We start from the raw sequence: 26,626 nt of genomic DNA, 5'->3' as shown, positions 1-26,626 counted from the left end.
AAACTTTCATGGTACAGGAGTGCCTAGTATCAAATTGTAGAGGAGGAAATCCTCTTTACAATGGTATTAGTGACACTCGACATATTTATTTTATAAATGATGAAAAAAAACTATCAGCAAAAAATTGTTGTTAAAAAGAAACAAACACACAAAAGTATCAAAGTATCTTGATGCAAATAAAACAAATTTTTCAAAATACACCTTTTTTACAACAGGGACCAAAGCAACATTGCAGCAAATTCTAGCTTTCTGTGTACAGTATTCGCTGAGTTAGGAAAGAAAACAGTAGTCAAGATCGACCCCTGGCTGCCTTCTAGCGGAAAACTTGACTCCCTGCGCTGCCGTCGGCAAGTAATACAGTCGAATCCACTTATAACAATATTTAAGTGCCGCGGAATTTTCATTCTTATAACTGATAATTGTTATAAATGGTTTGCACGAAAAAAAGCATAACGACTGCAGAGAGGGGTCACGGACGGCAAGTGAAATGCGAGCTCCGCCGAGACATCGTTTTGGTGGCCCCGAAAGGAGTCTTGTAAAAAATACGAAAAGGTTGCCGCGGCTGCCCCTCAGCTTGAGAAATCCCGAAGTAACGCTGGGGTGAAGAGAGAGAGAGAGAGAGAGAGAGAGAGATGAAACTTTTATTTAAAAGCAGAGGAGATTGGGGCATGCAGGCTCCTGGGCTGAAATCGTCACAAGCATCTCACCACGTACATCCCACTGGATTGCACAAGAAAACCCCATGACCGTTAATCTTGCTTGCCTCACGCGAAGCGTGTCGACATCCTTCTCCATGACATCTAGGTACACCACGTAGTGTAGTGGAAGGTGCAGCCCCGGGGGGACTGCAGGGCCTCTTGCGAGAACAACGCTGAGGCAGCCTGCCCTACCGCGTCATCGTCATCGTCAGGCGCCTTGTCGAACGCGTTGGCGCCCACTGTCAAGCAAGGAATTTTCTTCGTCAAACTTCTCAGCGGAGCGGATGATCGTCGACACTGTCGTTAGCGATAGTGCGTACTCCTTCACGATACTGCACTTCCTCTCCAAATCGATAGCCGTGTGCTTTCTTTTCACCGGCAACGTCGTCCGATAATCAGCAGATGGATCAGCCATCTTCCGTTTCGGCGGCGATTAAAACGAGACGAAGAAACCGCGTGGCTAGGAACGACTTTGACGCAGTCAACTTGCACAAACAACCAAATCCGTTTGCAGAACTGCGTAAAATGAGGGGCGAGCGGGTGAGCGATCAGATCAGCGGATCAGCCCTGTCAGCGTGTTGGCGAAGTCCATTTGTGTTTCGGAGGGTGGCACAGCGCAGAGCTATGGGCGCAGTCCATTTGTGTTCCGAGGGGTGGAAGGGCAGCAGAAGAAAGGCACGCGTGGTTTACAATGTGGAGAAGGCCAGAAAACAGGTTCTATTGTATGAGCGCGTGGCGGGGAGGGTGCAGCAGCTGGAATTTTTCTTTTTTTTTTTTTTCTTTTCAAAGATTTCGCATTCCACTACCTTTTGGCACAAGAACTCAGGAGCCAGACTTCATTGTTATATCCGATAATGTGACAGGGGGCATTGTAGTAAGCGGGTTATTTTACCATAGAAAACATACAAAAGTGGACGGTACAGCAGGTTTTCATTGTTGTAACCGATATAGTGTTAAAACCGGTATCGTTATAAGTGGACTTGAATGTACCACCCAAATGACATTGTCACCCTGCAGATAGCAGTTGTGACCTTCAAAACAGTGATCTCTTGCGATCAGCACGCAGTAAAAGCGGAAATGTTTGGGGATCGAACGCGATACTTATCAAGGCATGGCTGTCCCCGTTCCGGGTTGGTTTGAAGCAGTTTCGCTGTCAGTTCTAAAGTCTGAAGAGCTGAATTCGTCTTCCGAGTCATCACTGCTGCTATCCGCATCCAAAAATGAGCTCTCTGATGCGTTAACTTCTGCGGAACTGTACGGAAGCAGGAGCCTGCGACGTCGACGCCATGGTAATAAACAAGGAGCGCCAATCACCTGACTCTAGAGACCATCTGGACGGGCACGGCACGGCTGAAAAAATAAAACCTAAAGCAAGACTCAAAGAAGGGTTCTTTTATTTCCCACTGAATGACGCCACCCATCAAGAAGTGCTTCAAAAGTAGGAAAATTCGACCAGCGATAGCAGCCGATACTTATCGGGGCATGGCTTTCGACATTTCGGGTTGGTTTGACGCAGTTTCTCTGTCAGTGCTTAAGTCTGAAGAGCTGAATTCGTCTTCTGAATCATCACTGCTGCTATTAGCATCCAAAAACGAGCTTTCCGATGTCAACTTCCGTGGAAATGCCCGTTTCTGCACAGCAGGAGCGCGCGACGTCGACGCTATGATGTAAACAAGGAGCGTCGATCACCTGACTCTGGAGACCATCTGGACGTGCGCGGCACGACGGAAAAAATATATCAAGAGCTATTGGATGGCGCCACTTGTCCAGGAACGCTTCGAAAGCGGGAAAATTCGAATTGTGAAACCACCGATAGCGGGCTGTCGATGGGAATAAGCGCAGACAGGAAAATGTTAATGTTTAATGCAGTCGTTTTCATATTGGCACTGGTTGTACCAGGCAGTACCAGTCTGTACCAGGTGCTGCACAGGACTGCTTTTGTGTTGTCCACACCAGATTGATAAATTTCGCCCACTGCGTCGTGCCCACTTAGCGCCTGGTACAGCTTGGTTGTGCAGAGTACTTGAGCCAAGGATGTTTATGTCTCGCTTGCTGTCGTTGCAGGCGAAGGAAATTGTGGTGCGCCACAAGGAGTTGCAGGCACGGGCGGCCACCCTGGAGCGAGAGGTCATCCACTTAGAAGAGCAGCAGGCAGAGCTGCTGGCGAAGCAGGTGCCCAACGTCCGGACGCCGGCGACACCACCGGGGGCCTCCGGCTCTCCTGGCCTGTCTGGGGACGGCACCATCGCCAATGGCTTCTTCCTGCCCAGCAACCCAGACGTAAGGGCTAGCTGCTTGGCCAGTTGGCATCATCACGAAAGTTTCGTCAAAGCACTGTGGGCAAGCATAGTACAGTAACATCCCGGTGATACGAATCCGGTTGATACGAATTTCGGGATGATACGAATTTGCCCTGCCAGAGTGCATTGTGTGCAGTGTGCAAAATTTCGGATGATCTAAACACTCTCCCGCGCCACAACGGATGAAACGAACGCGCGAACTGCGGCCGCAACCTTGAGCACTACGCACCGCCCGCACATCGTTGACTCCGCGATCGCCAGCCGTGCTGTATATACGCATTACGAGCAGTCCGCACCTCTCCGATGTCGCGATTTTCTGTCTGGCTCATGCTGCGAAAAGCTTTCAGCGGCTTGTGGCCGACAAATCGAAGACATCGCAACTGCCGTAGCTGGCGGCGTCAAACGTGGCGGGTGTGCACAGATCGGACATTGCTGGCTCCGCGAGTGCAATCCGTGAGCAGTTTGTGGCGCCGTGCGGCCCGCATGTCGCCATCTCCAGTCATGCTGTACGCGCTGCGAGAAATACATAGAGGCGGCCGGTCCGCACATCGCCGGCATCGCGATGGTTTTTCACGCCGTAAAAGGTTTGCAGCGGTGCGCGGCTGTCAGTAGTAGTTGACGGCGGGTGTGCACAGGCTGCACATTGTAGACTTCGCGACTGCTAGTCACGCTGTACGCTTAGCAAGTAGTCTACGGCGCCGCGTGGATGGCACTTGCCATCTCTTGTCATGCTATATGCGCCGCAAGATGTCTGCAGAGGCACGCGTCGCCGATGTCGCGATCTCCTGTCGCGCTTTGTGTGCTGCGAGTGGCGAGCTGTGACCCCACGACCATAATAAACCTTCTCGGACATAAACAGATCTGCGTGACTGCCTTTCCCATGCTTCTGCATACTTATTTTCGTTCGTTTTTATGATACGAATTTTCGGATGATGCAAATTTTTCGCGACTTCGTGAGATTCGTATCACCGAGGTTCTACTGTATCTTTTTGGCAGGCTTTTTTTCAGAAAATGGGCGGTGTTTTGAAATGATCAGATAGCCTTTAGGTTAGGTGTTAAGCAAGTCGTTAGGGCCAAGGTAGTTAAATTGCTGCCACTAGCTTACTCTCTTGTCATACATGGCCTCCTTGAAACAATTTATGGGGAGTGCAGCTGCTTTTTTTTTCTTCTTCTCTCTCTCTTGAAATGCGTAGCGTTGCATTTCCACTTGGCGTTTATCACAACCTTGCTAAATGGACTGTTCACAGATCACAAAGTAGCGCCAGAGAAGGGTCGTCGTAAGCCAAGTAGAGTTCACTTATTAATTTTGTTCTAATCACTGTACCCTAAATGCTCCTGGGAGAGGATATTTTGAAATCTGACCTTTAGGGTACAGTATGAAGGTCCCCTCAGGTTTGACGTATCCACAGCTGACCATACTTCATGCACTGAACAAATTGCAATGGATCATGCTGTTCATCGTGTGCAGGTTTGACTGTAGGGTGCTCCTTATTCTCTGCATTTGCGTGGCAGTATTAATCATGCTGATGGAAATGCAAGACGAGAGTTTTGGTTGTAACTAAATCCAGTGTCGCCACCCTCAAGCAGTCCCTTTGTCTCTCAACACTCGAGTCACGCCGTGTCATTTCCCGCCTGTGTTTAAGGGGGGACACCCCTCTTAAAACTTTTTTCCTTATTTATGGGTGGATCTGACTGAAACTTGCACCATTAATGTACTTTTGCATGCTGATTTCAAATATCTGATTAGTTTTCTTGTAGATGAAATAGCTTTCAAAATATTACCTAATTCATGTTCTTCGTTTGGAGGTGAGTTAATTACTAAACACTTTATGGCATGATGAGAATAGCCCTGCCAGAGTGATCTAGAAGGATCATAGAGTGCCGCTAGTCATGAATTAACGTGGTAGAAGAATTTGAACCGAAGTTACAATAAGTCAAACTTTTATGAATAAAAGCCAGGTTGGCACCTAAGATTGATAATTAATTCTGTAAATGTTGCCGCATAATAACTGTACATATTTTTGTCTAGAAAGGGAATCCGTCGAGGTCTCATGAAACCAAGTAAATGCAGTGAGCCACAAAAGAAAATTGCTGAGAAGGTTATCTTGTCTTCGGTACCCAAATGGAATTTTCCTTTCGAGAATGTTTCCTATTGCGTAACTTTGGCTCAAATTGGCATAGGCCATTTATTTTCAGCTTCAGATCACTTTCCACCGGAAACAGGTGGAAAGTGATCTGAAGCGAAAATAAATGGCCTATGCCAATTTGAGCCAAAGTTACGCAATAGGAAACATTTGAAAGGAAAATTCCATTTGGGTACCGAAGACAACATAACCTTCTCAGCACATTTTCTTTTGTGGTCACTGCATTTACCTTGGTTTCATGAGACTCGCAGGATTCCCTTTCTAGAAAAAAAATTTTTAAAGCAATAGCAAGAACAGGACCAGAGATATTGATCTTTAAAAAATGCAACACTACCAAAATTGGGGGATTGTCGGAAGCACTCAAGCCTCACGGCATTTAATCAGGAAGGGCAACCCCAAAGACCTCATGCTATTAAAATGCACCAGGAGCATAGTCGGGGTGCATGCTGTCGCGGTGTTTTCTTTTTTCTGTTTTAGCAATGCCAAGCGAAGCCGCCCGCTTCTTTGCAGAACGTGCGCTACGGTGCAAGTCCTTTTCTTCAGCTCTCCTGGACCCAGTTGCTGTCACATTTGTACTGCATTCTTGCAGAATTGCTGCTGCTGTATGCTTGCAGCCGGCATTAAAGCGCAGCACAGCTTCTGCTGTGGCTGCTTCCACAGCAAACAGTGATGAGTGCCGCTCTTTGTGGATCAAGGTCCAGATGACCGAGTGGAAGCTTTCGTTCGAGTTCTGGGTCTTCCCCCGAATGCACCTCTGCAGCAGGCTCTTCTCTGATAAACGACTATAAACAGGCAAAAGAGCATCAGCCACATCTCTTGGCAGACTGTAATTGTGCTTTGGTGCAGGCTCCTCTTTTGCCTTTGCAGCGTTGTGGCGGCACCATGACTTCTCACCGGTAGGACACAAACTGTGTTTGGGGCAGTCATCAGTAGATGTGATGTGGTAATATGTCGCCATCACAGCTCGCTGCATGGCATCCACATCACCTACATTTGATCGAAGCGCTCGGCCATAATATATTGCCAGCTTGTCAACTAGATCAGCTGTCAGCCTTCCTCTGCCGCCAAGACTTTGCTTCCCTGCACCCTTGTGTCTCTGCAAGAGGTTGCGCAAAGCTGCTCCCATACGCTTGTGCACGTGATTTATGCAGTCCTCTTTGACTATTTCAATGTAGCCATAGATTGCAGCATCTTTAAGAGCACTGAACGTGCGACTGTCCCCATCGCATAGCATGGTTGTGTAGCGCATGTTGTGGCGCTGCAGAGATCTTTCAAACAGAATTTTGCCAGCCTCTACCTCCATTTGACCAGCCTTGGAGTCGGTGTTTTTTTGGCACTGGTGGCGTGATTTCCAAAGTTCGTAGCCGTCAGTGTTTGGCTTGGGACCAATTTCGCAGCCCAGACAAAAGTTTGACAACACCACATAATCAAGCACGTAACCAGTGAAGAGTTCCACCACGGCACCGACGCCTATATGTGATGAGTGTCCGCGCGTCATCCATGTGCCGTCGTAGCACACGGCAATGTTCCCCCTATGCCCAAAACACAAGTCATCGTAGACCTTCGCCACTGCCTGCGCGGCTTGTGCCATAGCGGTCGTGGCGGCTCGGGTAGCAGCGGGTTGCAGTGTGTTCTTCAGATGCCGTTGAAACGTCTTGTTGTGCATACCGCGCCGCGACAACCCCATCGCCGAAAAGATATCGTTCATTGCTGTCTGGCCGTTACCGGTCGACAGCATTGCTCGACTAGCCAGAATATTCAGCTCAAAAGGATTGCACCTTTTCTCGCCGTCAATCCTCCGCGAGTTCCACTCGGCCGCTATCTCACCGCAGTTGTCGCACAGCACGATCAGTTTTACGGCGAGGCCATAGCTCCGGTCGCTGGTAATTAAACGCACGCATCCACGACACGTTTTGCACCGCACGGCATCCAGAAGGATATTCACAATGCTGAGGTCAATTACCGCATAGGAGGCTGTTCCGTCCGCATCTGACTCTGCGGACGCACCACTTGCATCGGCGAACAGCGCGGTCTTTCGTGCCGTCGCCGGCGTCGATACCAGTCTATCAAGCGTAGCCTGCTCCCGGGCACTCACTTGAGTTATGTCACTGTTAGTGACAGGCGCGGTATCAATACGTACACGACTGCAGTCGGCACGAAGAACGGCTCCGTTGTCCAGCGGAATCGGAGAAGCGTCGCCGCCCGCAACGTGATCGTCACACAATCCCGCAGCACTGGCACTTGCTTCTTGCACAGTATGCAACGAAGTCGCATTCTTAACGCGTTTCTTTGGGTGCTTTCGCCCGAACTTGTGCAAAGAGCGGTACTTCTTCGCGCCTGGCATGACTCTCGCGTTGCACTAGCGTGGTCGGCAGAAAGACAAAATGGCGTCACTGGGAGTCCGCATTTCAGGGCTAGCTTGCCGGAACCAACCAAACGACGCCATTTTGATCACGTGCCTTAACCGGCCAATAGTAGCGCGCGCTGCATGCTATCTTTTTGTTTGTTTTTTATGGGGAAGGTGGAGCGCACAGGGTTGCTTTCCGAAAGAAAAAATAAGCCGAAAGCGCGCGCTTTCGAACGAGACCAAAATCGCCGCGGTGGAGCGCGTAGTTCTCATGCGCCGGGCGATCGAAATTGGGTGTCGTTTGTCCACAATTTAAAGGGCAGTGGGTGTGGTACTGCATTTTTTAATCGCTATAACTTCATAAATACGCGGGGTATAAGGATGAAAATTTGCGTGCAGATGCGGAATGGTGCGAGGAATACGAAAATGAAAAAATTGAAAATCCGATTTTCAGGCCGATTTTCGGTGCCAAAGAGCCGTGTCCCCCCTTAAACCACACGTTTTATCATAGTGCAAAATCACGCCGCTACTTGATAAACTGCCCTTTTGAGAACGTCCTCCTGCATCAGCTACGATAACCCAATAGCACTTATAAGCACTCACATGTCTGGTTATAACAACTCATTCTTTCCTAGGGCAGTAGCACTCTGGAATTAGCTGCCTAAGGACATCACTTCATGCACTAATTGTAAAACATTGCACAAAAAAATTAAAAACTCATCTCGCTTAGACATCGACTGTTTTGTGTACCTTTCAAGACGTTTTATTTTGTAGTGTTGTATAATCCTCTGCTGAGCTCTTGCTTGATTATCGTAATTCTCACGTGTTTTTCTCTGTATGCTTCATATATCCATTTTTTCCGCCATTTCTAAAGCAATGTCCCTCTTTATGTAATGTCTTCGGGCCCTTAATACTTTCGTGTTCGTGCCTATTCTCATTGGTAGCCTGCTGTCGATGGTTTCACGATTTGGAAGCGCTCCTTGACAAGTGGCATCATTTAGTGGGAAATAGTGGAACCCTTTCAGTTTTGCTTGTGGTTCTATTTTTTCTGCCGTGGCGCGCCCATCCAATGGTTTCCGGTGTCAGGTGATTGGCTCTCCTTTACGTCATGGCGTCGACGTTGCGCACTCCTGCTGCATGGAAGCGGTTCATTTTCGTGGAAGCTGATGCATCGTAGAGGTCGTTTTTGGATGTGAACAGCAGCAGTGATGACTGGGAAGATGAATTCAGCTCTTCAGACTTTAGCACTAACCACGAAACGAAGAGGCGTCCGTGTGCTGTGCGATGTCAGCGCACGTTAAAGATCCCCAGGTGGTCGAAATTACTCCGTAGCCCTCCACTACGGTTCCTCTTTCTCTCTTTCCACTTTCACTCCCACCTTCCTCCCTTCCCGTACAGCGCGGTTGCGGTGTCCACAGAAAACAAGTGAGACAGTTACCGCGCCTTTCCCTTCCTATAAATAAATCAATCAGGCTAACCACGAGACTACGCCAAACCGAGCGGAACATCGACAGCCATGCCCCGATAAGTTTCACTTTCGCCCCTGAGAAGTTCACTTTTGCTGCACGCTGATCGGAAGAGATCACTGTTCTGAAGGTCACAACTGTTATCTGCAGGGTGACGTCTTTTGGGCAGTATTACTTACTGCGGGCAGCGCAGGGAGTCGTGTTTTCCACTAGAGGCCAGCCAGGGGTCGACCTCGGCTACTGTTTTCTTTCCCAACTCAGCGAATACTGTACACAGAAAGCTAGAATTTGCTGCAATGTTGAATTGGTCCCTGTAGCAAAAAACGTATACAGTCTAGCCCGGTTATAACGAAGTTGGCGGGAATTGAAAATCGCTTTGCTATATCCGCTATTTCGTTGTAACTGGACTATTAAAAAAAAGAGACAAATTTTAGTAAATTGTTTTATAATCACTGGATGAAGTGGTCCAGCGTTCCCTGAACACATTTTGCTAGTGTGGTGTTCAGGATCACGGCCTCCATACCGTTCAACTGCAAACCGAAGTTCTGCTCTGAACTCCCGAGGTACAGCTAAAATCAATATGAAAGGGAACATGGGAGCGCGTGGCCCCCGCGCTTTGCAAAGCGCTGCTTCCAACACAAGATCAGAAAGGGTGGCACTAAGGGTATGCTCTGAAAAGGGAGCTTACCAAGGTTACTTTGGATGCGTTTTTACCACTGATTCTTATCACCTGTTGGTGACAGCGTGTATACAAAGATCCACGAAAGTGGAGGAAACACACTCGCTTCTCTCGCCCTCTCTCATTCCTGCAATGATTTCTCCCTGACTCTCTCGCTCCCCGGGCCCAGAACCGAGTGGAGAGAAATTCAAGAACCGTGATTCGCCGAGTTGACCGCTGCTCCACGACGTCATCGAACATTGCCTTTTATTTTCTTACTTTTTTTCACCTCCCGCACAGTCGGCTCGATGGGACGCTGCATCACGAAACTGACAAGCCAAGCGATGCAATGAAGCAGCCTTTCGCTTTGTGGGAGTGCAGACGACGCTGCACATGCGTTTGTCAGCCAAATTTTGTCTTTATTTTCACACAAAAATTTGCTTGAAGGCGTAAAAGTCTCTTGATTGATACATTATTTTTCCCGCTGACGTACGCTTATTTACTTAGTTACAACTGGACCCAAATTGTATTCAAAATGCAAAAATGGGAATGGCAAATTGAACTTTCTTCGTTATAACTGCTATTTTGCTTATAAATGGCTTCGCTATAACTAGGCTAGACTGTACTTTGAAAATTTTTTTGTTTTATTTGTGTCAAGAAACTTGGTAGTTTTGTACTCTTTGTTTAGCTGCACTTTTTTGTTGAGTTTTTTTTTATCACTTAATAAATATGTTGATTGTCAGTACAGTCGAACTTGGATATATCGAACGCAAAGGGGATCGCGAAATAGTTCGATATACAGAAATAGACTTAAGATGTGGCTTACGATCGTGAAAAATTATACCGTATTTGTCGCTTAACTAATCCATTCACATAATGAACCCACCCTTCCCTTTTGCTCTCGAGAATTAGAAAAAAATAATTACAAGGGTTCAACACTTAATAACATTGGAAAGTGGGTACTTGTGGGGCGTTTAGCCTGGACATGCAATTGTTTTGTACCGAGGACCGGTAACAGGAGCGCAACAGTTCTGTTTTCTTTACTGCAGTGATGTGTACTTACTGGAAAGCATTAGGCAGTTTAGTGATATATTTACTTGAGGGTGTTTTGAAAATATTTGGTCAGTTTCCTTACAAAAATTTAATTTAGTTGCTACTCTGGAAGCTTGTGTTACCTGACAAGGATTTCAAGAGCACGAAGTTGAAAATATTGAGAAGCCTCATATATATATGAGGCTGCTTTTCATGAACCTGATGCTCATGTTCTTGAGCACGTAGTGTAGCTTCTTTGTAACTGTCGGAGCAGCTCAGTGGTCAGAGCTGCTATGCACTCCACCAGTGTTCGCCACCTCCTTTATCTTTATTCCCACATTGCAGTTCAGGGCCCGGCCCATATTCTAAGTTAAGCATTTTCAGAAGTGTTGTTTTTGCACTCACTTCAAGTTTCCTGATAGCTGGAAACACCGGAACCGGATGTCTGTTCGTTGGCCTCCACTTCTGGTGTTTCAAATTGTAGATGCCAGCATACAGAACACATCACTAACTAACAACTTTAATGAAGAGAGCGAGAAGGCAGAGCATTAAAGTTGTTCTTCATTGAAGTGTTCTGTATTCTCCCTCGTCCCAAAGTTCAAGCTGATATCCACAACCAGAATCATACCAACTAGCCTGTAAAAAATGCAATTTTGATGTTTCCTAGAATCGAATAGAGTGAAAACGGTGCTTCTGGAAACCGCACAAACTTGAAATAAGGGCCCAGATGTCTGCCGAAGGACGGAGGGCCCTTTCTTTCTCGACAATCAAGTTTATCTTATTTTTTGCCCTTTTGAGTGACGTCGGTCGTGTATCTTGCAGGAACTGGGCCAGCTGTCGCACGAGCACATCCTGCGCGAGATCAGCAGCACCCTGTCGCAGCGGCGCAAGCTTCACAGCAAGGTGCAAAAGCTGGAGGGTGAAGTGCACGCGCTGGAACGCACTCTCGTCTCACCGCCTCCGCGGAGGCCGCCTACGCTCGCGTCTCCTTTCACCACAATGCAGCAGCAGCAAGCGTCCGTGCCACTCACCGTTGCAGGACCAGTCCCCGACATTGTCTCCGAGCCCAGTGCACCGGCACCAGCTGATGGCAAGCCGGAAGACTTGGCAAGCCAGCCAGTCCGTTCGGCAACACCGCCTCCACCAAAGCTGGGGCCGCATGCCACAGCTTCGTCATCCACTCCCTGGCCATCGTCAGCTTCGTCGAAGGTCTCTGTGCCAGAGGCATCGGTGCCCGTCGAATCGAGTAGCGCCGCCCTGGATAGCAGTGGCCAGCCCGAAAGTGGGCTGCCTGACATTGCACCAAGTGCCTCGTCAAAGGAGAAGAGCTGCAAGGAGAAAATTGTTGCCCAGGCTTCTTTTCCAAAAGTGGCGCCAGTGACAGCTGCTGAGGAAGCTTCTTCTGAACGACAGCGGCCCCCTGTCATTCGCAGCAGCAGCAGCAAAGACATAGTTGACGCCAGCATCTTCTCCTTGGCTTATTCACCTATTGTCCCTGCAAGGCCTCAGGGCGTGCACGTGGAAGCCGCGCCGGCAGTGTCGATGTCGTCCACAACAAAGACAACGGACGTGTTGCACACAAGCAGGGATAAATCTCCAACGAAACCAGGCCACCACCACAAGGCACCATTGCCTGCACCGTTGAGGACTGCCGTTATCGCAGAGTCGCCGGTGGGCTCGGTCGCGCCGGAAAATCTGCCACCGACACCCAAAATGCCCGTGGAAGATATGCCGGCTGCCAGCAACAGTGGCAGCAGTGCCGCGCACCTGTCGTCGCGCAAGAGCAGTTCTTCGCCGTCCAAGCCAAAGCACAGGAAGTCGCCCCGGAAACGGGAGCCCTCGCCTCCACCACCACCACCCCCTCCACTGCCACCGCCGCCACCACCACCACCCCCTTTACCGGCTCCCGCGTCGCCGTCTCCACCCCAGCAGACCAAGAAGAAGCCAGAGTGCGACGAGGTGAGCCCGCTGGCAGCAGCGCCACCGCCAAAACCGTCCAACGGGCTCATCTTAAACCTGGGCAGCCTTCTGGCTTCACGGAACGGTTACAGCCCCAAGAGGGAAGACAGGGCATCACGGAAGCTCAAGCGGAAACACTCGCCGCACAAGCAACGCGGTGTGGAGGCGGCAGCGGATGTCATCAGGCCTCCGCTGCTCGGGCTTGGCGACAAAACGGTGTGCATACGGATGAAGTCAGAAACTGGAGTGGACGTTGAGGGTGAGTGGACGTTGTGCGTAGGGCTGGGCTAGGTTGTGACGCGGTGATGTGTTGTGTAAGCACGAGGCAGCCAGCTTTGCTAGGGCCCCGTGGGAGACATGCTGGAGGAACTAGGTTATGGCCAGCGTTCTTTTTTTTTTTTTCCTTTATTATTGAGCAAAAAGGGGCCACTTGTGTGCCTAGTTCCTGCCGACAATGCTTGCTTATAATTTGGTGTGCATCAGCCCGCTCCTAGCTTGCTGGAGCTGTAGCCTTGCTGCCCCAGCTATCCTGTCTGGTACAGTCTTTGCTGGCTGCAACTGCAGTAGACGACAACAGGATGCTGTGGCTGCTAGAGTGTAGACTGCTTTTGCTTGGTTACACACACGCACAGAAAACTGCGGTCCTGGTTTAACTTGCAGTGCTTAGTTGGCAAAGTAAGCCAGAGCCAATATAAAGCCCATGTCTCTGGCACCTTGGACCTCTAGGTAGGTGCTTCCTTTCACCAGTGGGCATCTAGTGTCATCAGTTTACTTTGGGCCTGTTTGAGGCCTTTAAATGTTGCTGTGTATCGAGAATTACTCGGTAGGGCCCACGAAAGACCGATGTATGCCTTTGGCCTGTTCATGAGCGACGGCAGTTTTTTTCACCTGTGATTGTCAGCCTGACTGTAATGCTTGTTGGTTCTTTTTCTCTGCCCCACTACTTTCCATCCTGCTGCTGCTTTGCATTTTTTCATCCCTTTTGTCAATACGCTTTACACTTCTCTCTGGATGAATGCACTGTTGCCCTGATTCTTATTGCCCTGCATCGCAACTTTCCTCATTTTCTCCCTGTGGATTTTTTTTTTGCGCCTGCGCTACCTTCTCCCACCTTCACATACGTTTGCTTTTGCCTGTGTCCCTTTGCCCTCCTCTTGTTGCCTGTGCCCTGCTTCTGGCTGTCTCCCACCCCTGTAGAAAAGTTCACCATCAAGGCAGAGGCCCTGACCCGGAGGCCCGAAGGCTCATCACATGGCCGCCACCATTGGCAGGCACGCGTGAGCAGTGGCTTCGACAAGCTGGTCGCGCTGGCTTCCAACCAGCCCGAGCCGCCGCCAGCCGCGGCGCGCAAGGACCCGGCTCCCACCGCGGGGGCCTCCTCATCGTCCTCATCGTCCTCATCGTCGTCGTCGTCATCCTCTGAGCACTGCGAGGCCCCCCGGCAGGCGCCGCAGCAGCCGCATAAGAAGTGGGTGGTCGATAGGGTTCACCGTAAGGACCGCGGAGGGGAGAGTGGCACGCAGCTCGAGAGCCTGTCCATCAAGATCAAGGCCGTGAACGCGGGCCCGCCCTCGCCGACCCGAAAGAGGCACCGGAGTCCCCCCGGACTCACGCCTTCCGCTAAGAAGGGGGGCGGCGCCACGTCTGGTGGACGGTCTCCGCTGCCGAAGAGGCGGGGCCCGCGCACTCCACCGGACACGCCCCCTCGGACTCCATCTGCCTCCCCTGAGCGGCCTGCCACACCGCGCACACCGCTTTCGCCAGCGGCTCCGCCAGCCCGCTGTCGCCGTGGCGACGAACCCCCACATAGCCCCATCAGCAGCGTGGATAGCCCGTTCAGTCGGCGTAGCCGGTCGACCAGCCCCCTGCAGGGCAGCCCCATAGAGGATGACGATGAGCTCGCAGATGCCGACCGTGCCACGCCGCGCAGTGGCACCTCCAGCACCGACGAGCTGCGGCCCCTGCTTGACAACACTGTGTACAACAAGCTTGGACGTGGCACCCGGGACATTTCGGTCACGTCTGAACAGAAGCAGCAGCAAGTGGGTGACAAGGAGGGCCTCTGGGACTGGGCCAAGGAGGCGGCCGCACCTCCGCTGCCGGAGCAAACTCGCTCGGTGCCGTCATCGTATGCCGCAGTCCCGTACGGGACTACCACACTGGACTCATCGTTGCGGTCCCAGGCGCCCCTTATGCTTGTTACCTCGACTAGTTTGGCCCCGCCCCCCATGCCGCCCTCACTTACGCCACAGATAACGGCACCACCCCCTCCGCCACCGCCACCGCCTCACTGCTCTCTGCCACCGCCTCTGGTGGCCAACGTGTCGGTGCCGCCCCCGTTCAACATGCCCCCTCCCCCTCCTCCTCCACGTGGCACGCCCGTGTACAACCCGTCGCAGCTGGTGTTGCCGGACACTTCAGTCCCGCCCCCATTTCTTGGCCCCACCCCTATGGCTCCACCCCCTTGCAACTTTACTGTGCCTCCGCCAAACCTGCTGGCTGCTGCGGCCGCAAGCCATCCTTCTCAGCATTCGGCCGGGAGCGAGCCACCACAGCACAGGCCCCGCCCCCACATGGCCCCGCCCCCGTACGCGGCTGGGCCTTACTCGCTGTCCATGGATTCTGCGCAGCGAGGAGTGGCCCATTATGCGACGCATCCGCCTGGGCTGACACCCCACAAGATGCCCCATCCCGGTGAGGCTGCCTCTGCAGTCCGAGTCCCATTCACTCTCGTTGTGCAGTGATTGTGCGAGCGCGTTGGCGTGCTTTGTTTTGGCGGCTTGCTCAGGGCACCCGATTCCCTTCGGTGCAACTCTTAAATTCTACTGTTCGTACCTGCTGAATTCTTGCAGTGATTTCGTACTGTTAGGAGCCTGATTTCGATAGAGTAGTCAGTCTGTGATAGACCCCTTGGTGCTCCTTATGTGTGTACTGCCTTCAGCTGAGCTGAGCCGTGGCATTTGGCAGGCACTAAAAGAAAAATAGAACAGCCAAAGCCACAAGGACACATTGCAGGACTTTCTTGTGCCTCTTGGAGAATGCAAGCCTAGACTGAACTGGCATTAATAATGTGCGTGTGGCATTAAGATAAATTGATATAAAAAATTCTCACTGGCATTAAACGGCCCCATTGTGTACATGATTGTACAGCTTTGGTTCGAAACTGTCTTTAGGAATGGGGCAACCAAATGTCAGCAGATTCTGCTTTTCATGTTTGCACATTCATAGTCATTTTAGATTCAATTGAGACAGGGAACGTTTTGGTTTAGTTTTCCTTTTTAACTAAAGGGCCACATTTCCATCCTGGCAGTTCAAAATTGCAACTGCGCCTAAGCCGTTAGTTGCAGAAGCTCAGGGGCCAGATCCAGCGACGGTTCCGTTTGGAAACTGGTTCCTTTCGCCGCTCCTAATTGGTTGCTGTGTCACGTCCGGCGTGACCCCCAAAACTTCAGGAGGCGGCTCCGTGTTTTTCGCCTTCGTAACGGGGCGAGGCCACCGCTCCGAAAGGAACCGCTTTGCCGGCCGGCGCAGGAACCGCGACGAGTTGGTCCGCTTCGAGAGGGAACCGCTCTGCACTCGTTGTGGCGCCTCATGGCCGTAGTCGAGCGACGGTGCGCGCCGCAGCTGCTTGAGTACGGCCGTGGTATTTGTGGGAGGGGGGGGGGGGGCAGCGCTTTGCTGCTGTTGTAGTAAATTGACGCAGTAAAAGAAAAAGAAAACGAGACTACACTTTCTACATGTCTGAGAAGGTTTTGCGGCAACACTAAGACTGTGCCAATCGCGTGCGAAGGGAAGTGACGATGAAGGGGTATGCCGGGCTGCCGTCAGAAGTGAAGGTGCTCTACGCGCTATTTGGCCATTGGGAGCTCTCGGTAAACAGCAGTGCGACCATTTGAATCCGGCAGTCGTAGAGACAAATAAGTCGCGTCCGTAAGTGTGCGGGCTGTCCCCTTCTACATCAGTGGAAGGGGAGGGAAGTTTCCAAGAATATTTTAGTCTGTTATTCACTAGTTCGCATTACAATTTAATTATTAGATTTATTTCATGCTTAACACCACTTCGGTACAAGTATTTGGTACCAGAAAAAGCCACATGCTCGTGGTGGACACGCCTACGATCTGGCGCCATCGCTGATTGGCCGCTGTCTTTCCCATCCTCCCCGCGAGGTGGCGCCTGCTGTCTTGCTGACGTCAAATTGACGTCATCTTGAAAGTGAACGATTGAACCTCCGCTGGATGCGGCCCCTGTACTGCGCTTTCATCTGGCAGCGTTTGTTATAGAGGTGACTCAGACTTCCGGAAGTGCTTGGAATCGGAGCTTTCGAGTGGTTCGCTGGCCTTGAGCAGTGTGCGCGCTTTCTTACTGGGGCAGAGTGTCCTGACGGTCTGGTTGCTGTGTTTTGGCTCTCCATCCAGTGCACGCTCAGCACTACCTGACTTGACGTCGGCGTCACCGGGGCTCGACCCGAAAACGGAAGCGACGAGATTCTCACCATCGCCATCGCCACACTGCCACGGCGGCGTCCAGCGGAGGAGAGCCAGCGACAGGTGCAGCGGCCTCTCTGGGATGCAGTTCGGTCGATGCATGACAACCCAGCAGAGCATGGCGCACCGCGCAGACAAGTCCTGAAACACTTTCCTTTTTCTTGTGTGCGTGTTGTTCTGTTCCGTTGGATATTTCTGGAACGCCGACCAGAACTGAAATGCGAGTAGGTGGTGAGGAGGATTCGTCATGCGGTTCCTCGGGCTCCGGATGCACTCTCTGAGAAGGCGCCGCATTGTTTTTTTCTTCCTTTGTTCATATTCAAATGGGGAGGGGAAGTGCCCTTTGTTCTTCTGTTATGGGCAAGGGTGCTGCACAATTGGGCATCGGCTGCGCACGATGTCCTTGTTTTTGGAAACTGCAGGTATCGTATCAGTGAAGCACGCTTGCAGGAGACTTAGTGCTTTGTAGAAGGATTTGCGTCGTCCACTTAACGAAGCGACTGACTGACCAGTTTGTGGTAGCTAAAAGTGCAGCTAGGCTGTCGTTGCTGTCGTCTTGCTCGCCATTGTGGTGATATCGCATTCCTACTGCTTCATTGGTTGTAGTAATGTGACATAAGGCATCAATGGCATGCCACGCAGCTTGCTGTACGTGTAAGATGCTTTTCTTCATGCTTAAAGTTTGGGACCCTGAAGTCACAACAGCCGAACTGCAGAGAGCTGTTCGAGGAACAGTCACATGACGTGATGTCCTGTACAAAGCGCTTTCTCCGAGCATGCAGCACTGATATGCCAGCAGATTCTTCAAAATGGACCGTGTGTTCTAGCAGTGACCTTAAAATGTGCATTGCTGTTGCCTTTGTGCCCTTTGTTATTTATCTCCTCTTCTTGTGAGGGGGTGGCCAGCAGCTTGAAAGTTTGGCATGGTGGCTTCGAGGTTTTGTTATATCGGCTACTGCTCTAGGCTTGAGAAGTGTGTGTCGCAAGCTTTGCGGAGAACATTTGCCGTGTGCATTTTTTCTGCAGTGTGGTCTCAGTGCAGGCTTTTACAGTGACATGGAGCTGCATTCATGACATCTTAGTTCGGATGACGTCGGGATGGCCGTCATCCTTCTTGTCACGCCTCACCGAATTGTAAGGCAGCCATCAATATTCGGCGGTTCCAAGTACCGAATGGGCAGTGCTTGCTGAAGCCTTACTGTCTGTTGTGGGAAATGTGTGAGCTCTCAAGAGGGTTGCCATGATCGAGCCGTTCATTTTTGGGGGGGGATTCTCTCCGATACAGCAGTGAAGTGCCGGTATGCCTTGCAGTTTCTGGTGTTTGGCTGGTGTGCCAACCCCTACTGCTTTGTGTTTTGTTACTGTATTTATTGAATTTGTCCTCCTTTTTATTCTTGTTCCCTTCCCCTCCCCCAACCAAAGTGTGCCACACCCAAGGACTGAATGGCACTGTTGTTGTAGTATAGCATAAAAGGTACAATCACTGCCACCAATACTTTTTTTTTTTTTTCTTGTCGTTTATATGCAAGACTAGTCAGCGGAGTGAACCGTATGTAGCATTCTTCCATTATTTTGTACCATTTGTCTCCCCACCATTTTTTTTTTGTCTCAGTTTATATAGCTAGTGTATTTTTTCCATGACAGGTATATTAAATTTCCTTGCTTTTTTCGTGCTGTTCTTGTTAACCTTTTCCCAAGGAAACAGTTTGTGTGCAGAAGTGCTGGACTAAATCAATGGATCTCCTTGGTCTACTTTTGGACTTTAGCTTTATTGTTAATATAGGTTTTGTGTTTCTTTAGTAAGTACGTGCAAATATTCAAATTTTTGAGTGGGAATCGAATACGAGTGTGAGAAGGAAATGGCTTCAAATATCTGGTCAGTTAAACAAAAACTGAGAATTAAAACGCGGCAAACATAGCTCATCTTGGCTGTTTCAGAATTAATGTCACATTTGGGAATAAAATTAAACTAAAACTGTACAGAAGTGTATATCCTACTGATAAGTCCATTATGGATTTTGTGCAAGATTCTATATATATTTTTTTTTGTACAGGAAAGGCCTACTTGCAATCGGGTGGAGCCGTAACGTCACCGCCGAATACAGTAAACTATCGAGAATTGGGCCTTGAAGGGACCATACAGAATGTCCAAATTAACCTAAATCTCTAGTTATTAAATGAACCTGAAATGAAGAAACTGCCGAAAACCATTTGAATCGCGATAATTCTATCTGAAGAATGTACGCACAATGGTTGCCTGCATGAAACCCAAACGAGAATGCCATTTTTCCCCTGTTTGATCAAGTTCTTTACGGTGCGCACAATGTCGGGAAGGCCCTTTTTCCTAAAATAGCCCCTATGGATTCTGAGGAGGCTTCATTACACAGTCAAGGCGGCCAAGCATTGTGGTGAATTTGAAAATTTTGGGTGTATTCGGTAATTTTTAAATGTCAGCTTTTTGAATACAAGTCAAATAACACTCATTCAATTCTTATTCAAAATTATGAATATTTGCACACCGCCAGTTTTTAGTACTGTGGCGATTTTGATAGCTTGCGAAAATAGCCGCGTAAGGTTGACAGCGAAAATGGTCATGGGTGCTTTGCCACAGTAAGAGATGCAAACGAGGGAGAGCCGAAAGTACCATGGCGTTTTTAATGCAACAGACAGTACCTTCCAAGCTTTGCGACTGACTTTTTTTTTTTCTGGATACACCTCAAGCCAAGAGAGTTTTTTCGAGAATTATTTTGCGGAGGTGACAGTTTCTAAAAGCACCATATTATGCATTCTTGCTGCAAGCAATATGCTTTAGGCCACTAATTTTGAAGTTTTGTGACTTTTCAGAATTTAGGGCATGGTAAACCTCGTTTCCTCCTTGTGGGATGTTTCGGATTGCCGATTCTTTTTGCTTGCAGAACTTGGGTCGCGAAACTCTCATAGACTTTTGAATGCTTGGAAGGCAGGAAATGGAAAGATTGCAAATTTTGCATCTGGAGTAGCTGACTGTCCAGATATAACTAGTGGCACCGCAAACTATCAGCGATACAGATCGGGCTATTTGGTGAATACATTTAGCGGCGGATCTAATCTAGCTATTTTTGGAGGTCCTTGCTAGGCAGCAGTATTCTAACAATGGATCGGCTTGAAAAAACTGCATCTGTGTGTGCTGTGTGGGGCTACCCGAGGCATTGTTTGAAGGCATCAGCTCAGCCATCTGTCCTGTATGCTATTACAGCTGAAACTTTTCTGTCTTTTCTAACGCATGATCGACTCCAAAGAAGACCTGCACAACGCATGCAGGACCATTATCAACTCTTTTTCACTATTGATGGGGCGGGCTGAAGATGGACGCAACTCCTTTTGTTTGGATGCATGTTGAGAAGCAGTTGTGTTTTCAGTGTTGCCAACTGTTTCTTACCCTGTTGTGGATGCAAGCATTGAACTTTGGCACAAGGGAGGCACATAGCTGAACACATCCCTCGTCCCAAAGTTCATGCTGGCATCCACAACAGGAATCGTACCAACTAGCCCGGAAGAATGCCAACTGTTTCCTACCTTTTGCCACAGCGTATTTCTGTCCAGCAACCTGGGAGGCGTCTGTTCTTGTCAGTGTCGTTTTGTCACGCGTCTTGCGTGTGGTGTTTCACCTTCGCTTTCCTTGGGCGTTGTTTCCTGTAATATTTATCGTCTTCCCAGCCTGCTTTTTCGGTTCCCGCATTGCCATTTTGTGCCACCTGACTGGCAGTTCATATTTTGGAAGCAAGAGGAAAAAGTGATCACTGCCATAGTTTGCGTGTGAGAAGGCTGCCTGTGCCGAGCTTCTTCTTTCGTTCTCCCAGTTTGAATGAGCTAGTGGCCGAGTCGTAGAGAGTTATCCCGGTGTGTGTGGTCTCTGCCAGTTCCGTTTTATGTTGTGTACGCTTAGAAAGCAGGAAATGCTGCTCCTCCATGGCACATCAGCGTTGCTGAACTTTTGTGGGCAATTTTTTATTTTCGTTTTCACGGCCCAGTGTTGCGAAGCATCTTTTCTCATTCCCATGACCTTGCACCTCCAAGTATGTTGGTTATGTGTCAGGCTTTCCATTTTGTTTACTTCAGGGAGCTTTTGGAAAATTGTGCATGCATTACACGGATGCATGCGTGCTTGCTTAGCGAGCACGTGATTGCCAGGCATGGCCATTGTTCTATTCTTTACTCCATTCTTCTTTGTGGGTTCCTTGTTAAAGGGTGTCCAGTGTCCATGTGACACGCTTCGCAACACCTGAGAAATACACACTGCCACCAAAGCATGGCTTGTAACGCCTCTTTGCATTGCTATTCCGTTACCTTCCTTGTTTCTTTTTTTTTTTGTACGTGAATGTCATCACGCATTGTTACGAAAAATAGGCGACGAAAGTGCGGGCAACTGTCGCTTTTTATTGCGGAAGACTTTCCCACGCGAACGCAGCGAGGAAGGATGTGTGGGGTCAATGCCCTTTGTCAGTTCTTCAAGGAGTTTGGGATTACGTAGGATGCCTGGCCTTTCTGTGCGTACTGCTGCTAACCTTGGCATTTGTCTGTATTGACAAGCTCTTCTCTGTCATACCTATGTGATGCCAATCATGTACATTTGTAATGCAACAGGGCTGCTGCTTCTCCAGTTCTTTAGTTTCTTTGTAGGCTTGGTGATGGAATGGTGCGCGGTTGTTGTAAATAGCGTTTTCAAAGCACTGCGTGCAAGGACAAGAGTTGATGTCTCTCTGGATGATGAGAAATGAAGTTGTTAATTGATTTTTATCTCCTTTTTTCTGTTTCTCCAGTTTTTGTGGGTCAGTTAGAATTTAGTAGGGAGGAAGAATTGCTTATGCACACAGGCTCTGACAGCTGAGCGAGATTTCATGCTGCCAGATAGGCTTTCTTTAGACAGCAGTGCGTGTGTGTGTGTGTGTGTATACAAGGGTTGCAACTGAGTTTGAGGGAACACGCGGTCTTGCGGCTGGTTGTTGCATGGTAGCGAGGGGCGCAAGCTAAGAGTTGACTTCGCACGTCAGTGCCCGTGTGCACTATTTTGTTTTGTTGTTTAAAGTGTGAAGGCTGGCTGGCATCTTGCATGACTTTCATCCCAACATACTTTGCAGAATCCGCACTTGTAATATACTAATGGCCCTGAGCCATTATGTAAAGTGACGGTTCTCGTTGCACTGGCGGTTAAAGTTACGGGAACAATTGGGCAGCAATTTCTTGGCATATTTTTATCCTTGCATCTTTGTAGGGCACATCAGCAGTGCAATAGCCGTTTCGAAGTAAAAATTTCAATCAAGCACTATGGGCTTCAGGAAAGCTGCACAAATGAGAAAAACTTTATTTAGGACATGAGCACAGTAAGAAAAAGAATGTGCTCTATGCAGAGCTGTCTGACCATTAGTCCTACTTCTGCAGTTAGGGCCAGAAATTAGCATGCAAGGTGACCAGACTTCTTCATGATTTAGCAGAGTGACATTCTGGCACAAGGTTGTGTGCACGTGGCTGTAAGAAGTCTGTTATTTACATGCTACGAGGCTGTCCCACCCTGCTCGTGTACAGAATGTGTTATACGTCGGAAGAGTTGAACGCTTGTTGAGAGGTGGTTGCTGGAGATGTTGTTGTAAGCAGTGTTGTAAGCACGTCCCTCCTTTCAGCCACGCAGTGAGGATGAATTGTGTTTTGGGCATTCTTACTAACCAGTGTCGTTTATTTAATGAGTTCTTTATAGGTTTTTTTTTGTCATTTTTACTTCCTCTTTTTCTTCGAGTCTTTAACCTTTGAGTGCCGATGGTGTTCTGTTTTCAGTGTACAGATTTCGTTTTTTGGGGGCATTTTTTTGAAGTACCTTTGAGTTTTTCCGAGTGCTTATCCTCTTTTTTTCTTGCCGGTTATGGGACGGAGAGCATTGCATGGGAGGGTTACGGAACCTGATGTTTTGCCTCGACTCCTTGGGCCACTTTTTCTTTTGTTGTGTTTGCCGATTAACGCATGAGAGGTTCGCAGACATAACTGAGCATGTGTGTAATCGGCGCTATTCCATGTCTCATTCTGTGTAACTGCCTTAGCGCTAGACTGATGTTGGTATCTGTATATTGCACGCGATTGTGGAGACCGGCAAGTGGTATGTTACGCACGAAAGTCCCGGCCAGGTTCGGTCGACTCTGGTTACCAAACAAAGGATGAACTAGGATCACATGTTTATTTGCCCTCTCATCCTTTCACTGCCCGATGACACTGTCGGCGGTACAAGCCAACTTAATTTTTGTAGTTTTTGTATTTTTTTTTCTTTTGGCAGCCAAACTCAACTTGAGGAATGTACCTGTGCTTACGGTGTCTACTGCGATATGGCTTTGACTGCAACACTTTATACTGCCTAACCTACCACAGCTTGAACCTGGGAGTGGGAGTACCCTTGCTATCCAAAGAGAAGGCTTGTCGCTGTGGGCAGTACACTATGGATTGGATTAGAGACCAAAGTTTAGAGTTGATTGCTTAGCGGTCAGTGCTCCATTGTTCCTTCAGAAGTGTACCTGAGTTTCCAGCATCTTGTAGCGATTCGCTGTCATACGCTGCTATTTTACCGCCATCTAAGCGTTAAACATTTATGTGTTCCTTTTTTACATGCATTGCTTTGGTACCTCCACTTGTGGAGTCCCGACATTGCATACTGCCTGCTTATTTAAAGCACCTTAATTTATTCTGTTCAGCGCAATGTGTGCTAAGTGCTTACATCACTGTGCGCCCAGCAAATCATATGTCAACGCTGTACTGTGACAGCTGTTTGGAGATTTCATTTTTTTGCCATTTTTGGTGCCATTGCCATGATTATTATTCCACATTTAGCCACAAGAGTGCAGGTGTCTTTTTCTATGCTTACGGTGGAGCGAGTTGAGGTAACTAATTTAGAACTTAATTCACCTACTGCCTTTGCATTGACTGCTTGTAGTGGAACGGCACGGCTTGTATGAGAAGCTAAAGATGGGAATTAACTAAGCGAATTCTAAGTAAGCTTCAGCTTAGTAAAATGGAAGCCATTCTTTGTTGTTTATAACTGAAAAGGAAAAAAAATGGACCACCTAACTTGTGGTACCAGTGTTTTGAGAGCGCTTTTTTAAAAAGAGAATGGACCTACCTGGTACCCAATGCAAGATGAGGGCTCTGCAGAGGTTCCATAGAATCTTGTTAATTGTCCTGTCAATGTCAAGTGTATCAAAAAGATGCGTTAATCCAGAAAAATGAATTACTGAGTCAGCGCTGGTTGCTTTTTAAAGACCGAATATCTCTCTCCCAGGCTAAGCAGGTGAACACATTATCATTGCCACTGCCTCTTTCGTGCTTTTTTGTTGTTTGCTTTTTGCAAGTCCAGGTGTGTGGTTCAGCCATATCGCAGTGGACACAGTGAACTTAGGCTGTCTACCTGTCACTGTTCCCACAGCAAGTTAAACTCTGTCTGGGGCGGCATTCTTTTCTGTACACATGCGACATGTTTCACTGATGTATTGTATCCATGACTGACACGAGGATTGTGCAGGTTGGAGAAGATGTCTGTCATGCAAGCACTTGACATACGAGGATGACAGTTGATGATGGGTTTTACCGTTCTTTCCTTCGCTTTCTTTGCCCTTTACTTTATTTCTCTGTCTTATTGTATCTGAAGAAGGAGCACCGAAAAACTGTTGCATGTTAACCGGTTTGTTGTTGACGCTGTGTTTTTCATTTTGAGAGATATTTATACGCATGTACAGGAAGCACACACTACGACTACTGCCGAAAAAAATCATTTGTACCATACCTCAAAGATGATCGTGTCTTGTAACTAAAGGGAAGAAAAAAAAAAGAATCCACACTTCCAACTGTAGCATTTGGAATTAAAACGCCCCTCTTTTAGTAAAAGAAAAGTTGTTTTTGTGAACTCACTCTACCCTTGGTTCCGTGAACGGGGAACATCTGCCTGGAGGTACTTCTTCCATTGTGCCGTTTTTCGCCTCTCTTGGCTGTGGAAACGTTTGCATGACATTAAAGGAAAAAAAAAAAATGTCTTCACCAGGAATCAAACCACTATTCCTCCGATCCGGAGCCGAGCGCGCAAACCACTACACCACACCGAGCTTGTGAGGAAACGATCCTAACTTTCCTTGTCTAGCGTGAGGATATTAGTAGCGATAAAAATGACAATGCAGTTAGTGGCAATGATAATTGCAATAGTAGGATGATAATGACTCTGCAGTTGGTCATAATGATAGTGATGTTAGCAGTGATGACAATAGCGGTGCATTTAGTTGACGATGATAGTGATGATGTCAGTAGACACCTTTAGCAGACCGTGTTCCGTTTTGCCGTCTGTATTACTGGAGTTGTGGGATTTCTCCCATCAGCAGCGTGCACGCGCTTCATTGGTCCCGACACGTGGCAGCTCGTCTTGAGAGCGCCAGATGGCGCTAGTTGCCTGTCGGCTTAGTGCATGCCCACCGCGGTGGTCAGGAAAGGTGTCTAGTGAAAACAGTCCTCTAAAGTGGCTTTGGCTATCTCCGCTCTCAAGCAGACTAAAGCGTAGTCTTGTAGTATATATTTTTTTTCCCTTCACATTGGCAGCAATTGATGCCACGATTCCCAAGATTTCGTCATATAGGTTGGTGTTGTGGTACGCGTTGAGCAAGAAGGGAAGGTGGAGTGTGGGAGGGAAGGCATTCTAAGGAGGGAGAGAAGTTTTGCGCCAAAATGAGTGGTTGCAGATATTCTGCAGTGCGCGCTTGCATGCTGTGAAAGTAGCAGCAGCAGCGAGCCAGCGAGACCGGAGAAGGGGGTTGAGGGCCGCGCACATTCTCTCCCATTGCCTGTGTCCAACAGGACGAACGAGCAGATACCTAACACTGTGTGTACACAGAGTGATAACTTATCTGAAAGCCCTGATGGAGGGGAGGGGTAAGAAAGGTAGGGTATGGTAAAGTGCAACTCACCATATAGAGGCTTTGCACACAAACCTCCACACTGAATTTGTGCATAGTCTCTCTTGTGGCAGTTTGCTGGAGAATTATGATGCGCTTCTGATAAGAGCTAGACTGATAAAAGAATACAGTGTGTCTACCAAACACCACATGAAGTCTGATGTGGTGTCTGTGTCATGGAAAGTATGGAAAAAAGCATGAAGTATTATGAGGAGGGAGCGAACAGTCAACCGTCGAAAGACCCCGAGGGAGTTGCGACAGACTCGCTCCTCGCCTCTGATCAGGGAGAGGAGGTTTCCCGAGTAGGCCAGGAGGAGAGAAGGAAACCTGCGCAGTGTCGGTGCGGGAGCCTGGGAGATTGGGAGAGGTGGCCAGTGTGCCCTCTCCTCGCGGTCCTCCCCAAGAGCGCGTGTAATCACACGTGTCAGTAACGCGTGGTCATTATAATGGCGCAGGGGAATATGAATCCCCGCAAGTGAAGCAAAGGTATTGGTCTCTGGCTCTTTGCTTGATGTGCTGGAACGAAGCCACTTGAGTGTCCCGCATGCTTGCTAAGAGCTGTTGTGCAGTGGTAACTGAGCCATCGGCTT

The 26,626-nt window shown here is 48.8% G+C and overlaps 1 protein-coding gene across 5 annotated transcripts in view; it reads left to right on the top strand.

The window, feature by feature from the left end:
- The window catches only part of gpp (DOT1 like histone lysine methyltransferase grappa), a 74,525-nt gene extending 49,536 nt beyond the window's left edge, over positions 1–24,989 (top strand). For 4 of the 5 annotated variants that reach the window (XM_084576325.1, XM_084576327.1, XM_084576326.1 and 1 more), the window contains 4 exons: positions 2,763–2,978; positions 11,468–12,863; positions 13,802–15,298; positions 17,020–24,989. In XM_084576325.1, the coding sequence (XP_084432451.1) occupies positions 2,763–2,978; positions 11,468–12,863; positions 13,802–15,298; positions 17,020–17,045 (3,135 nt within the window). In that variant the 3' untranslated portion in view covers positions 17,046–24,989. The remainder of the gene's footprint in view (positions 1–2,762; positions 2,979–11,467; positions 12,864–13,801; positions 15,299–17,019) is intronic. The other variant, XM_084576328.1, reaches the window with a different exon arrangement.
- Positions 24,990–26,626: the final 1,637 nt, after the last annotated feature.

Source organism: Amblyomma maculatum, chromosome 8 (genome assembly GCF_055883805.1).
Source record: "Amblyomma maculatum isolate TAMU_Amacu chromosome 8, ASM5588380v1, whole genome shotgun sequence".
Classification (NCBI taxonomy): Eukaryota; Metazoa; Arthropoda; class Arachnida; order Ixodida; family Ixodidae; genus Amblyomma; species Amblyomma maculatum.
Note: the sequence above shows the minus strand (reverse complement) of the source record. Positions and strands in the feature narration are given on the sequence as shown.